This window comes from Camponotus vicinus, unplaced genomic scaffold, assembly GCF_025532165.1.
Source record: "Camponotus vicinus isolate PSW18456_S1 unplaced genomic scaffold, iyCamVici1.0 SCAF_1, whole genome shotgun sequence".
Lineage (NCBI taxonomy): Eukaryota > Metazoa > Arthropoda > Insecta > Hymenoptera > Formicidae > Camponotus > Camponotus vicinus.
Window position 1 is genome coordinate 8512580 of NW_028141945.1, and position 16907 is coordinate 8529486.

Here is a 16907-nt window from a genome sequence, read left to right on the forward strand (position 1 = left end):
TAGACTGGAAATCGGTCATGATTTTAATTGGGAAGAATCTGAGATTTTGGACGGAGTCCTCGTTGAGCAAAAGGCTTGTCTCTGAAATGCTGTTTATCAAGCGCCAAAAAAATAGCTTGAACTTGCAGAGTGATACAGAGGGCTTGCATCATACATAATCGATAATTTATCGAAAATATGAGGCGTTCGTTCACGTGTCGGTATGTTTGTATCGTTGAGTCAACTGCGCATGTCCTTGGTTGAGTCCATGTTTACGTCCTGACAACCGAGGACATATTTCTACAGTTCGTCATCGAATCTCGAATTGACATGAGGCGCACAACGGCATACTATATTATTAATTGTAAAAAGCGCGGAATCTGGTGAGCCATGCTTCTAACTATTAATTTAAGCAAAAAGCTTATTCACGTGTAATATCTTTCGGTACTTACTTTATTATTTTTACTCGATTTGTTAGATCTGCTGTGACGTCGCATAGCATAACTATAGTATATTTAATTGACTGTTGGAAGCAGAGCGCTTACTAGACCTCCGCGGGATGCAATTTAGCGTCACCTACGCGTCGAGAACAAATTCGTTTAATGTAACGCGTCACTATCTGTAATATACTGGGTGTTAAAAAAGTCTGGACACGGTCGAATATCTCGATAAGGAAGAGTTTTACTAGAAAGTGTTTCAGACAAAAGTTGTATGGCTTCGAGGGGGACATAACATGGTACCATTGGTTTGACCTTGAAGAGTAATTTGAAGGTCACGTGAAGGTCACTTCAATTTTTTTAAATGGAACACCCTATATATTTTTGCACATTCTTGTAGCTTATCTCGAGAGCTTTCCAAAACACTATAATTAAGTACCTTTTCGTTAAGTACTTTTCGAGTTATGAGGCTTGAAATAATTTCTTAATTTTACATGAACCATAAAATATCTAGTAAAATATTCATTTTTCGATTATCTTACCTTAATACTTTTATGTACAAAATAATGAGAGGAATCAATTGGTGTAAAGAAAAAACATAGTTGTTTTTTAAAAAAAATATGTAATTGTTAATTGCAAATTACATATTTTTTCTCAATTGATTCCTCTCATTATTTTGTACATAAAAGTATTAAGGTAAGATAATCGAAAAATGAATATTTTACTAGATATTTTATGGTTTATGTAAAATTAAGAAATTATTTCAAGCCTCATAACTCGAAAAGTACTCAATGAAGAAATACTTTATTATAGTGTTTTGGAAAACCCTCGAGATAAGCTACAAGAATATGTAATAAAAAATAGGGGGTTCGATTTAAGAAATTGACGGTGACCTTCACGTGACCTTCAAATAACTCTTTAAGGTCAAACCAATGGTACCATGTTATGTCCCCCTCGAAGCCATACAACTTTTGTCTGAAACACTTTCTAGTAACTCTTCCTTATCGAGATATTCGACCGTGTCCAGACTTTTTTAACACCTAGTATATTGTTAACATCGCGCTAAAGAAGGATCAAAAGATGATCTGAAACGTTCGCTTTTTGTTATTATGTGTTTTTTAATAAACTAATATAGAAAAAAGAAACAAGTGTTGTTGCTTCTCTGCGCTCCAACTACCGCGCGTTGGCTCTTATGCCATTTTCTTTTTAATTTTTTGATTACTTGAGCCAAATCTCTAATTATTAAATTTAAAAATGTAAAATGTGTTACTAAATATTCTTTTTGTATTTATTTTATTTTCGCGAAACTTACCACAAAATTTGTAAACACTATTTTATATTTAATAGCGAAATATATAAATGCGTCTTAATCTTTTTTCAATCTGTCTTAGCAATTAGAATTAAATTATAGTTTTTTCGATCTCGTCTTTGTGTTTAACACTGATAAATATTTTTACTTTTTTTGCTAAGAAACCGCAAGGTGAATTCTCAGGATTATTAACAAGCGTTCTTAGTAATACGCGTCATCTTGTCATAATGTCTGCAATTAGTATAAGTATAGTATAATATAATTATCGATAAATAGTAGTGCAATTGTGTTGAAAAATAAATGCTGAAATAGCAAAAAAAGAATAAAATAAAAAGTACATTAAAATTCCTTTTTTCTTATGTTTTTTTCATTTGAATTGTTTTAATTACATTGTTTATAAAACATCATGTGTAAGATTTCATTTCTCATATTTGATTACTTTTTTATAACAAAAATTAATTGTAAACAGCAATCTTGTGTATTTTGCGAAATACAATTTTATAAGATTTATCAAAAATTAAGTAAAAATTATTTTTTCACGCTATATTTCTCTCTCTCTCTCTCTCTCTATCATAGTTTTAAAAATAATACTTATTCATATTAAAAATCTTGCCTTGCATATTTATAGAAATATCGAAAATGCGATAAGTCAATACATTGTGTATTTACACTGTATACTTTATGTATGTTTCGCCTATGCGCGTCTATCACTATGTATATAGACGTATTATCAAATATTGAATGAAGCTATGTAAGCTACGTAAGCTATATTGTGCCTATACTTGAATATCGATGTGCTGTTCGTTTCACTACATATTGTAATTCTTATTTTATGGAGCATTTCGCACATAGTTCGTTTTAACCTTCAAGTACTGCGAAGATAGAAATAGATACCGCAATGAATAATTAATAGTAAATTATAAAAAGTAAAATTTGCATACATAAGAAAATAAATTGAAATTATTTATCTTAATAAATAATTATTATTTTTCAATTTTAATAAATCTATTTTAATAAAATAATATCACAGAAATACTCCATATAATATCAAAAACTTAATAAAATTTATAGCAGCTAATAATAAGAATAAATAAATAATAAGAATAAATAGAAAATGTTTTTATAATAATTGCTGTTTACATATATATATATATATATATATATATATATATATATATATATATATATATGTATATGTAATATAATTATTTAATTCTTTTATAAAGATTTTATTTTAATTATATATTTCTATTATATATTATTTAATATATTGGTTAATGAATATTACACACACACACACACACACATTTTCTAAATAGAAACAAAGCTAAAATTTATGGAAGGAAATAATATTAAAAAGCAACTAACAAAATACATTGTATATATATGTCTATTATATGTGTATATGTAAACACGGTTATATAATTTAGAAGTATCGTAAGTAAGTATCGTTTAATATTAAATAATTTCATTATAATTTCATAATTATGTTATCGAAAAAAATCCATTAATTTTATAGATTTTTGCTTAACTTTAAATAGTTCTCGTAAATTTATTTGTCTGAATCATCAATTTTGCACATGTAGTTTTTATACAGGGTGTCCCAAAAGTCCCGGAACGGTCGAATATTTCATAAACTATGCACTTTAGAAAGAAATGTTTCAAACAAAAGTTATATGGCTTGAAGGGAGCCATAAGATGGTGTCATTGATTTGACCTTGAAAAGTCGTTTGAAGGTCACGTGAAGATCACCTTTAATTTTTTAAATGGAATCCCTATTTTTTATTACTTATTCTTGTAGCTTATCTCGAGAGCTTTCCAAAACACTATAATAAAGTATTTATTTATTGAGTATTTTTCGAGTTATGAGGCTTGAAATAATTTCTTAATTTTACATAAACCATAAAATATCTAGTAAAATATTCATTTTTCGATTATCTTACCTTAATACTTTTATGTACAAAATAATGAGAGGAATCAATTGGTGTACAGAAAACACATAGTTGTTTTTAAAAAAAAATATGTAATTGTTAATTGCAAATTACATATTTTTTCTTAAAAATAACTATGCATTTTCTTTACACCAATTGATTTCTCTCATTATTTTGTACATAAAAGTATTAAGGTAAGATAATCGAAAAATGAATATTTTACTAGATATTTTATGGTTTATGTAAAATTAAGAAATTATTTCAAGCCTCATAACTCGAAAAGTACTCAATGAAGAAATACTTTATTATAGTGTTTTGGAAAGCTCTCGAGATAAGCTACAAGAATAAGTAATAAAAAATAGGGATTCCATTTAAAAAATTAAAGGTGATCTTCACGTGACCTTCAAACGACTTTTCAAGGTCAAACCAATGACACCATCTTATGGCTCCCTTTAAGCCATACAACTTTTGTTTGAAACATTTCTTTCTAAAGTGCATAGTTTATGAAATATTCGACCGTTCCGGGACTTTTGGGACACCCTGTATGTGCTTTCAGTAATTGTCTTTCAAATCTTGGATCGAAATTAAATAAGTGTAAAAAATATATTCAACAAAACGTTTCAATGCTATTATCATTATTTGCTAAGAAAAAAAATGGCTAACGAATGAAAGAGCTCTAAAAAGAAGATCACCTTGACGTATGCCCCCCCCCCCTACAGTATAACTATTCTCATTATCGGCAAACGAAGGAAAATTATTAAAATACTGAGTTTTTTGCAGATATAATTTGTATTTCTCTTTCTATTTTCATATTTATTTTTTGGATTTTTATAATGTTTTATACTACATTTTATTTTATTTTATAATGCTTTTATATTGAAAATGAATGTAGTTTCGTAAATGCGCCTCAATATATATACTGCTTATCATCGTTGAATATACCATGCGTGAACATTGCAATAAAGATTGCCAGAGCGCAATTCCGGTTTCTAATCAAATTTCACTCGCATTTGATAATATTGCAAAAAAAGGCATTAAGCATTATTTGTTCATTTTATTAATTAATTAATCATTGCATTTTTTATCTACAATTGTTCATATGATTATTCATAGTAAAATTAATATAAATATTAATTTAATATTATTAATAAATGTACAATAGATTAATATAATTAACTCAATATAATTAATGTTTTCTTACTTACTTATTTTTTTAAATATTTTAAAACATTTACAATTAATATAATCAATATATTAATATATAATATATAATAATGAATATGTAATAAATATATTAATTACAAGAAATTAATAAACTGTAAGTCAAAATTAATAATTATTCTTTACTTCTCTCTGAAAAAGGTATGAGTTAGGCATTACAAGAAATATCACAACATCCTATTAAATCAACACTCTCTCTGAATCAAAATAAAAAAATTTATTTTCAAATTCATTTTCATTTCTAATTTATTTAATTATATTTTTTAAAAATGAGAGTATTTCTTTGAAAATTTGTTTATATATATTGAATTTTTTAGTCGCAAACTGTAGACATTCTATTTATTGAGCATTTACAATTTTCAAACAAGCTGTCTTGTAATTTATTTTTATATAAATAGTATGTTATATTCTATTTATATAATGAATCATGTAATACTAAATTATATAATACTGTTACTTCGTATTCTAGATATTAGAGATAGAAAATTGTTATATGCAATTATAAGATATTTGTCACAAATATATATAATTCTTTTAAAATTCTTTTTCAAAACAAATAAAGTGCATATAGAAAACTTAAGGAAAAGACATTTTTAACACATGATGTAATCAGATTTCCCGTCTTTCTCAGTTTTATAGGCTGAATCAAAAGGGAAAATTGTTTTTCTCTTAAGATATATAATATACCTAGTCTAAAGTATTTTTTAATATTTTTTAGTCTACAAATATTATTATTTATTCTATTATACTATTGTATATGTAAAATGTATTACAATAATTCCATTTTATACAATACTCTTATAAAATAGAAATCTCTTTACAATTGAATTTGTGTAATCCTATATAAATCATTGTGTATTATATATTAATAGTACTTTATTTAACTTTATTGTAAGAATTATACACACACACACACACACACACGCACGCACGCACGCACGCACGCACGCACGCACGCACGCACGCACGCACATATATGTATATAAAATGAACTTAATCATTTTTTTTAAATGCGTCACCTCATGCGTCATCTCAATCTATTTTTTTACTTAAAAAATGAGATTGTTTTAATAAAAATAAATAACCTGGTATTTTCTCTATCTAGACAAACCGGTTTCGAATCGTGTTACCTTGAACAATGTAGAAGAATTACTTTGAATAATATAAAATAATTTGATATAATCTCACTATATATTAATTATAGAAATTTTTTTAATTATCACTCAAGAAAAACTTTTTTTCTTACATTCTATAATTTTTTGTTTAACTCTTAACTTTTTCTGATATAAAAATCAATCTGAAATATCTCTTTTAATATGAATTTCTTATCAGTCGATAATTTAAAGTTATGTTGGCTTGGACACGTATTGCTTGTATTTTCTCAGATTAATCCGAGATCTGTTTAGATAGCATTGCAGAAGCGTTAAAGCTTGCCCCCTCTAAGAGTAACTGTTTTGCTCAAAAAAAATGATTGCACAAACAGCATTTGAGTGTTCGCGAAGTCTGACTGGGCCAAGCAAAGCCAGTTCTCGCTGAGTCTCGTCGTGGTCAGGCGACCACTTCTACTCTCGTATGGCCTCTGAGTTTTCTGGTCGTGTTCTCAAGTTCGATCTTCCGTCAGTCAGTCTCTGAACGAGATAAATACGCGAACCACGACGAATTTCGCGATCGTGATCACATACATAGTGTCTTCATTTTGAAGTATTTCTTAGGATTAAGAGTCCTTTGTACGATTTTGTGAGTGAAGTTTTAATTCCCAAAAGTGTAATTCTGTAAATGTCTTTTAAAATTTTAAATTTGAAAATTGAATTTCTGATATAGAATATTATTCGATATTTCGATCGTTTATATTTTTATTTGAAGTGTATTATATCGCTCAAGATAATTAATAACAAATTGTGATTTTGACAAAAACAAATATTTATTAATTTAGTATCTTAAAACTTAATAAGATTTTATATAACACAACTGCTTTTTTTCTTTATTAACATTTAACATACTATTTAAAATCAAGGTTTGATATTAGAAGAGCATTCTTCGGAGAATTTTTCAAAGTAAATAGCTTTTAAATTGAATCTTTAACATTTGTGCAAGTCAGTTGATAAAGACCTTTTTGAGATTTGATACAATTTTGATTTTACATTAAATAATTAAAACTCGAAGTATGTGTAATATTTTTAATCTTTGCAGGTAAAATCCTGATAAAATTTAATTGATTCTGCATATCAAATAACGTAAACTGGAATTTTTACTCTTAGAAAATTTTATGAACTAAGAATCTTGGAATTTGACCTTTGAATAATAATGTTTGTAATGTACGCATTTATTTTTTAACATCAAGGATGCTCTAAGATTATGTAAAATTATTATTAATTATTTCTCTAAAATTCAAAGTGTTACTGAAGGGCTTTTTGAGTCTGTGCAATTCTATCTTCAGTAAAAAATTAGTTTTCTCGCATAATCTTGAAAAATAGATTCAAAATCTCATACTTTGATTGTTGATCATTTTTGTTTTCATCCTAATTAATATAGAAATTTATGAGAATTTAGTAGATTTTCGCGGATACTTTAGAAATAAATCCTTCTCAATTAAACTTTAGATACCTTCTTATGAGGAAATCAATCAATCACAAAGAATTTTAGCGTCAACTAATAGATAGGAAATAGCAATAGGTCAATCTAAATTCTTAAAACATTTTATTTTAGATCTTCTAAAATTAAAAAATCATCCATTCTATTTTTTTAATCTAAATATTCAAAACATTTATCTTATCTATAAATTAAAATACTAATTATGATAAATACGTTACAAGAACAAAATATGCATAAAATTTTAAAAAAAGGCAAGAGCTGGAAATTCGGATGCAATTATTACTAAAAAACATATTGTAAGGATCATCATAATCAGCGATCATCCATAATTATGGCTGGACAACTGGTTTTGCGGGATACTACAGCAAATAAAAGAATTATTAAAAAATAAATAATGAGCCAAAAAGTACAATAACTTTAAAAATAATTGCTTAAGATATATTATTGAAAACAGAAAGAATAAAAATATTACTTATATAAAAATACATTTTTTAAATATTTGAATAATCTGAAAAGATTAAGAAGATATATTCTGAAAAGGCACACAAACAGTTAAAAAAAATAAACTGCTCAAAAATACATCTCTGTGAAGAATCTTTATCGATTTCTCGAGAAGATATGCTCGAGAACAGTCGGACGAACGGAATACGAATAAATAAGACAATGATCTAAGCAAAAATTATTCAAAGATGCTCGCTAGTTGACCATCGATCTCATTTTTCAAAGAAACTTTGTTCGAAGAAATAGAAGGCACCATAATTCTTGTTATAAAATCGTGTAGGTTAGTACAATCGTTGATTATACATCTTGTTGACAATGAGTTATTACGAATAGAATTGCTCATATATTATAATGATTCATTTTTCCGAGAGAAATAATAAATTACAGGTTATATATATATATATATATATACAGAGTGTCAGGGCAATCTCTTTCCAAAAAAAAGCTCTTGTAGCTTACCTCGAAAGCTTTTCAAAACACTATAACAAAGTATTTTTATGTAAGGGAAAAATCACTTCAAAAATATAAAATATTTATCGTATAATAGTATATTCAGAAACTAAGATTATTGCGATTTTTTCTATCGACATTGACATTATCCTTGCAATAACGATCATTGATGATTGTGCTAGTATCGTTAACTAATATTCATGTTTTCGTTCCATAATGATATATAGCAGCTAAAAGAAAATTGTCGATGCAATAAAAAACTACTACATAATTGCGCTCGACAATGTCAACAAATATATGCTAGTTTATTTTATTCGTGTTTTTCATATATAGCATTTCTTAATATACAGTCATAAAGTCATTGATAAAACATTGATAAAAAGGCGCAAATCTGTGTTAACTATTCATTAATAATTTGCTTAAAATTGTTACAGTTTTTAGTATCAAATGTAAAAATAATATAATTAAAAAATAATATTATTATTATTTAATTATTATTATTTATTATAATTATAGTTGAAAAGAAAGATTTTAACGCGCGTATAGTTTTATTTAACAAATGAAAAATTAAAAAATTTATAATTGAATTTTTAATCATGTAAAAAATTTTAATTTTGTAAAATTTAATTCCAAGAATAATTCCCGGAAATGAATGAACTCTAATTATTACATATTGATAATCGTCATTTATGTTCATATAATTATCGAATTCAAATTAATTTGGGACAAGGTATCTCTCGTAATATTGACGTGTTTGATAAGTGATTGCAACGTAAGCAAGTTCATCGGGAAGAAACGGAGAGTTGAAAGAAAGGAAAGCGATCAGACGTAACCTTAGGCGGTCTCTCTTCGTTGGTCTGTTCTTTCGTAATACATATATCTCTCTCGCGCGTAAAGAAGTGAACAAATTACGTGAAAGCAGCTGTGCGTTGCGTAGCACGTAGCTTACTCATCGCTTGCATTTTTTCGGTTACCATTTGATGTAATAACACATTAATGTCGATTTCGTAAGATAAAGTTTTCATATTACTTGGTTTATATGCTTATTGTTGTAATATGCTAATTTTTAGTGACGTATCTTGAGCGAATACTATGAAGTCTTTCAGAACCTATTGAGTTTTATTGAGTGCGTGATTTTATGAATTGTCATCATAATTTCGATTATTTCTATTTTCAAGAAATTGTTAATATTATCTCATTGCTGAATGTTAAAAATATTAACTTTCTCAATAAGCAAACATAACAGAATATTTTAAACTACACGTATTTACACTACCGTTACTGTAATATTAATAATAAAATATCAAAAGTAAAATCTCTCTCTTTATCTCTCTTTTATATTAAAGTAAATTCAAAAATCTTTTAATATTTTTTATAGATATTTTAGTAAACATCATACGTCACATACAGTACATTACGAACATAATAAAGACTATAAGGAAAACGAAATCCTGTGCAATATGCTTCAATTAATTGGCGATGCAATACATTGATTACTTAACAAATTAGGAATTTGACCGACTCATCAAATCGCAGTTTCTTAAAAACAAAAAAAAAACAAAATAATCAGCTTTTTTATAATGCAAAAAAATTCCGATGTTATCTCTTAAATATTTGTCTTTTAATAAAATGAGAAAATTGAACGGATTTTTAAATATCTTGTCTTTTGAGTGAAATGGGTCATTGGTATTACTTAAGACTATTTGATCAAATATTGTAATATGTCAAATATTGAGATGATTATATTTTGGATGATAATTTATTGATTGTAAAGACAAATATTTGAAACTAATTTCAACACTTGAATTTTCAATTTGAACATAATCGATATTCTAATAATGAGTTAATGAAATAATGAATAATGAATGGTACATTAATCGTATATATTTAGTTTATTAATAACTGAATTATTTTTTCAATTATTCGATAATGTTATACCATTTCGATCAGTGGTAACTCATGATTTATTAGTGATATAATCGTAATAGACACTCTCACTTATGTGACCGGTCCAGTCAGAAAAAGAGAGAGAGAGAGAGAGAGAGAGGGAGGGAGGGAGAGGGAGAGGGAGAGGGAGATTTCAAACTCTCGCGGACAAGCTTCAAATCAATCGCACTGTTTAATTTATCATTTAATTTATCATTTTTAATAATTCAAAAAATGTAAAAGACTATTATACTGGCGTGACATTAGAGGAAAACAGTAAAAGTTAATTCAAGATTTAAAAAAACAAAGGAAATGTTTTTGATTAACCTGGATGAGTAATTGAAATAAAAATACGTGATTCCGTATCTTTCCTTTAAATATAGAGATGGAGAGTGCAACTATACCAAGCACGCTGATGGAACTGAAAACACGAAGACAAGCGCAATTTCAGTCGCAAGTGTCGACTTTGGATACGAGAAGAAAACAAGCAATTTGTGTTAGAAGGGCCTTCAAGAAATATGGATCCAAGAACAATCCTAATATCATTTTGGACGGGCTTAACATGACTGTGCCGAAAGGCACGATGTAAGTATTCTCCTACAACATTAATGTAGAAAGTGACGAAATTTTTATTTTGATTTTACTGTATAATTAAATATTAATAAATACATTTTATAAAAATGATTTGAATTATAATGAAAAATTAGTAAATAGTATAAAATTAAATTAAAAAGTTTCAATGCATTAAACAGTAAAGAATTTTAATTGATATAAAAACTGTAACTACTGTTTTTGTTTTTATTAAAAAGTTTAAAGTAATTTATATTGAGCACATAATTATCATGTGACTGAAAATGAATCATTTATACTGATCTGTAAAATTGCACTTATATTTTTCAAATATTGGTATAAAATTATTAGAGATTAAAGAAGGAATAGAGAATATTCATATATATATATATATATATATATATATATATATATATAGAGAGAGAGAGAGAGAGAGAGAGAGAGAGAGAGAGAAAGAGAGCATTTGCTCGTCTTCTATTAAGTTTTTCAAAAGCATAAAAATTTTGGACATTTATAAATGTCTTTCAAATTTACATAACAAAAGAATGGAATAAAAAATGTTAATTTTGTAGAAATAAAGTTCAAAGATTCATGAATATATTTACTAAGTAACATATTTACTAAATTATGAAAAAGCCATTCGGTATTGAAAAATTTCTTTCCTTCTCAATCATAATACATAACATAATATTTTTTATATACAATAATATAATTTTTCTACAATAATTTATATATATATATATATATATATATATATATATAATAATTTTTTATAAAAGAAAAAAGAACAAAAAGATAAATGTAAGAGCTGAATACATGTACAATGAATCTTATGCTGTCACATATAGACATTCAATAAACATTTTTCAAATACAGTTTCGCGACAAAAAGAATATATTAGTCTCTCTTTCTTTCTTTGCTAAAAAATAAGTAATTTTTTAAAAGAGATTCTATTAATGCGTCAGAAACTTCGTTTTATTTCGTAACATCATTACCAATATTTATAATATATCGATAAATTTGAAATTTTATATATCATAGAAAAAAAACAACTATAAAACATTGATATAATAACAAGTTGATTGCAACGTTGTAATATTCAATTATTATTATTCAAATTTGTTAGTTGATTTTTTCTATAAGATTTACGTGAAATTTTTAATTTGCTAATATATTATATTATGAATATGATAATGATGTAACGAAATAAATAGTTATCGATATGCATATATATTAAGAAAATATATATGTATATATACATAAAATATCATATAAAATAAAAATAATCATATAAAAATATATATTATTTTTAAATATAATATTATGTAATATTATGTAATATTATATGTAATATTATGTATAAATTTTATTCTATAACATATAGCGACACTTACATGGAGTAAAATTTCATGCAATAATTATTGTTTTATTATAATACTTTTTATAATTTTTTTATTACGTATAATTATAATTTTTTCGTTACGTATAATTTATTATATTTTTTTGTTAATTGTAATAAATATATTATTATTCAGTTATGGATTACTTGGTGCGAGTGGTTGCGGAAAGACCACTTTATTATCATGCATCGTCGGCCGCAGTCGCTTGAATTCTGGCGAAATCTGGGTCCTGGGAGGCCGACCAGGATCTAAGGGGTCCGGTGTGCCCGGTCCTCGGGTCGGCTATATGCCACAGGAGATTGCGCTTTATGGCGAATTCTCCATTCGAGAAACATTTATCTATTTTGGTTGGTGTGCTGGCATGACGACTGATCAAGTGGATGATAAGCTAGAATTTTTAATCAAGGTGAAGAAATCTAGGTCACGAAAGGCTGAAATTTTAATCAGATTTAATTTTAAGAAAAAAGAATTTTAAAAGTATCTGATTATTTTCCAACAATTTTTATACTAATAAAATCCTCCAAAAAATGTAGTATTTTCTTTCTTACATACAAAGAAACTTACAAAATTTTTTTTTTATAAACCTTTTACTTTTTTCTATGGATAAACTTTTTTATATAGACTTTTTTTCTATAAATTTTACTATAAATACTTTCATTGTAGAATATTTTAATTTTCAGTAATATTCATATTTTCATTATAGTTTTTGCAATTACCGTCGAGCAATCGTTTTGTCAAAAATCTGTCTGGTGGCCAGCAAAGAAGAGTATCCTTCGCGGCTGCCCTTTTAGCCGATCCTGAACTCTTGATCTTGGATGAACCGACGGTTGGAGTGGATCCTGTTCTCCGGCAAAATATCTGGGACCACTTAGTGCATATCACTAAAGACGGTAACAAGACTATTATTATCACCACGCATTACATCGAAGAGACCAGGCAAGTTGTGGAATAATCACTTATACTATATCTTATAATACTAATATTTTTTGAAGATTTAATATTTATTAAATATATAATATTAAAATTTTTGTTTGGCTGTTAATTTTACAGCAAATATTATATACTTGAGTTAAAACAAGAAAAATGTTATATTTATTTAATATTTTCTCTTTTCAGATTTAAATAAAAAAAATTAATTAAAATCAAAATTTAATATAATTAAAATTTATTTATTAAGTATCAGAATATGTTAACGAGTTACTCATTATACATTTTGTCTTATCATCAGAGAATTACAAAAGTTTTCTTCTATTAAAAATTTATTGAAATTATTGAAATTTTGTTACATCTTGTAGACAAGCTGGCATAATCGGCTTAATGAGAAGCGGTAAATTTTTGGCAGAGGAATCGCCGACGAAGCTAATGGAAATGCACCGACTGGATACTTTGGAAGATATTTTCCTGAAACTGAGTAAAAAACAAAATTTAGGATTAAGGAGAAGAAGCAGTATTTTGAGCAATTTAACAGGTGTTCCGCCGGAAAATGTGAGTATGAATGTAAAGAAATTTGACACTGGTTATGATTTAATTTTATTAATTTTAGCTTTATTAGTTATAATTAGTTGTTACTTAGTATTTGTATATTTTTTGTAATATATTTATTATATGTGTATTTTATATAAATAAAATAGATATTACTCTCTCACTTTATCTTCTCTTTGTAGGATGTGGATGACGAAATGAGTGGCGAATTCGGCGACAACGTGAGCGTGTGTAGTCGAAGAAAAAGTGTAATCATTGCAGATGACGACAATGTAATAATTTTAAGAAAAAGAAAGAGAATATACACACTCTTTCTCTTTTAGATTATTTAAAATTACTTATAAAATAATGATTTTTAATAATTATAGTAGAAAAATTTGTATATTATTTTGTTGAAAAAATGTATTTTTTTTAATGATAGAAAAAATTCTGCTTTCTCTGTGCAAGACAATATTTAATTTATTTATTTCCGTCTTATTTCTCCTTTAATAGGTGGGAGGATTGCCGCCGGAAGAAAAAGGTTCCTCTAAGTTTACTATGCTTGATCCGATGCATATGAAAGCCGTTATCTGGAAGAATTTTTTGTGGATGTGGCGAAATGTCGGGTAACCCAATACTACATTTTTGAACTAAATCCATTTTTATTTTCGCGTTTATTATTATTCAATTCATTATAATGTTACTCTCTGTTATTATTCCCATTCTCACTTATGCTTTCTTTTCGCAGAATAATGTTGTTCATCATTGCTCTACCGGTTGCTCAGATAATCATCTTCTGTCTTTCCATCGGTAAGGATCCCGTAGGTCTAAAAATAGCCATCGTTAACAACGAACTCAACAACAGCATGCAACCTTGTATTCCCACAACCGGATGCGATTGGTCACTAGTGAGTTGTCGTTATCTTCAGCATTTGCAGAAGAAGACTATAAACTTGTTACCTTACGATAACGATGAAGAAGCCAGAAATGCAGTGAAAAAAGGTTGGGCATGGGGTGTCATAACGTTCCCATCAAATTATTCCGATGCTCTCATGGCGAGGATAGATTACGGTAGAAATGCTGAAAATTGGGATGTCGAATTTGCAGAAATGAAAGTCGTCCTGGACATGTCTAGTAAGCCTTTAAACATTATACATATAGAATATAATCGAGATAAATGTTAGATTTTCATATATGAAATATCATCTCAAAGATCTTGATTTTGTGAGTGTGTATAATGTATATTATTATAAAATAAATTTTCTGATAATCAAGTATTAACACAAATATATATATATATATATATATATATATATATATATATATATATATTTTTTTAATAAGATATATCTTTACATAGATCAACAGATAGGACAATTGCTACAAAGAGATCTGATTTATGCCTTTCAAGACTTTGCAAAGGAACTTACTGTGGCTTGCAACTACAGCGAAAAATTGACGAGCATACCCGTAAATGTAAGAAAATAGTCATGCAGAGAGATATAGCAGATATATATTCCTTTTTGTTAAGTACTATTAAGTATTGATCTTATATTTTTTTTTCGTGTTTTATAATATTGTAAATTATTATTGGTAATATTTTATTAATTTATCTCTATTGTTAATTATTATATCAGTTCAAAAAACCAATCTATGGACCTTTGGATCCTATCTTTACGGATTTCGCAGCTCCTGGAGTGATCCTAACGTAAGTATTATTGTCAATTATCATTAATGTCAGTGTAATAGTAATGCATATCCATTAAAATTAATTTTTCTCTTCCAAATATTTTTTTAGTGATTCAAATAATTAAATAATTTTATATTCTTTCAGAATCATCTTCTTTCTTTCGGTTGCATTGACATCGGGTTCCATGTTGCTAGAAAGAAATGAAGGTCTGCTGGAAAGAACTCTTGTATCAGGTACATATAAAAAAAATATTAAAAATAATACACGTATAAGAAAAGTATAATGAATGTACAAAAAATTTTGAACAAATAAAATTTATAGAATAAAAAATTGAATTGGTAAATCTTGATAAATAATTAATTGTAATTTTGTATAATTTATTCAGGTCTCACTGGCACTGAGATTCTCTTCGGCCAAGTGATCACGCAGTTCATAGTAGTGTTAGGACAGACCATAATGGTCCTTATAGTTTCATTCGCTATTTTCAAGATCACTTGCGTAGGCGACATAGGCTGGATCACTACTTTGATAGTCCTCACGGGTCTCTGTGGCATGTGTTTCGGTAATTCATCAATTGTTTTAATATTAAATCGTAGAGAGTATATGAAATATCACACATACGAAATATTTATGAAAATCTTATAAATAAATATTATAGTATTATATAAAATAAACGTAATAAATATGTAAATAAACATTATAGTTCTTATGTAAAATAAATGTCTTTTAATTGTTTGCAAAAATATGTTTCAATTTTTGCGAAATGTTTGCGATTTTTCAAATAATAATAAAATTGCAAAAACATATAAAAAATTGAAAAATTTGTATAAAAAGAAAAAATTCGCTTTTCTCGATTTTATATATATACTTTGTATTTTTCGGAAATTTTTTATCTGAAAAATATAGGAATATTTTTTAAAAACACAATTCAATTTTTAGGATTTGTCATCGCCTGTTTCTGCGACCACGAAAGAACTGCTACATATGTGGCTATGGGCTCCTTTCTTCCAATTGTGATGTTGTGCGGCATCATTTGGCCTATAGAAGGCATACACCCTGTTCTAAAGTATATTAGTTTTCTGTTACCTCTGACAAAAAGCACAGAATCGATGAGATCGATGCTAACGAGAGGTTGGTCGATATCGGAACCTACAATATATTATGGCTTTATCTCTACTCTTATTTGGATTAGTATCTTCATGAGCTTGTCAATACTGCTGCTTAAGTTTAAAAAGGGTTAACTTAAAGGGAAGGATAGTTTTATGAATATAGAAAGGAATAAACCAAATATAAAATCTTTCTGTAAATTATAACATAAGATTAAGTAGAAGTAAAAACAGAACAAGAATTATTATATATATATATATATATATATATATATATATATATATATATATATATGTATGTATATATGTATAATAAATAGAAGATTAAGTAGAA

General features: G+C 26.9%; 1 protein-coding gene across 3 annotated transcripts; it reads left to right on the plus strand.

Moving 5' to 3' along the window:
* The first annotated feature begins 296 nt into the window (after positions 1–296).
* LOC145972135 (ABC transporter G family member 20) lies at positions 297–16868 on the plus strand. 3 transcript variants are annotated; one of them, XM_083100460.1, is made up of 13 exons: positions 297–362; positions 10730–10931; positions 12452–12722; positions 13020–13252; positions 13612–13801; positions 13981–14070; positions 14291–14403; positions 14526–14911; positions 15138–15253; positions 15415–15485; positions 15612–15700; positions 15853–16029; positions 16407–16868. In XM_083100460.1, exons 2-13 carry the CDS (start codon positions 10732–10734, stop codon positions 16706–16708), a joined length of 2238 nt encoding a protein of 745 aa, XP_082956586.1. In that variant the 5' UTR covers positions 297–362; positions 10730–10731; the 3' UTR covers positions 16709–16868. The 3 variants fall into 3 exon arrangements, with proteins under 3 accessions (XP_082956586.1, XP_082956567.1, XP_082956577.1); XM_083100441.1 differs by lacking the exon at positions 297–362 and adding an exon at positions 6397–6614; XM_083100451.1 differs by lacking the exon at positions 297–362 and adding an exon at positions 7986–8250.
* The last annotated feature ends 39 nt before the right edge of the window (positions 16869–16907 follow it).

Bases quoted from the DNA above. Each gene is read 5' to 3' on its own strand.
- LOC145972135 (XM_083100460.1), top strand. From the start codon at position 10,732: ATGGAGAGTGCAACTATACCAAGCACGCTGATGGAACTGAAAACACGA. The intron at 12,723-13,019 runs GTGAAGAAATCT...TTTTCATTATAG, and splicing joins AGCTAGAATTTTTAATCAAG to TTTTTGCAATTACCGTCGAG. The intron at 16,030-16,406 runs GTAATTCATCAA...TTCAATTTTTAG, and splicing joins TCTCTGTGGCATGTGTTTCG to GATTTGTCATCGCCTGTTTC.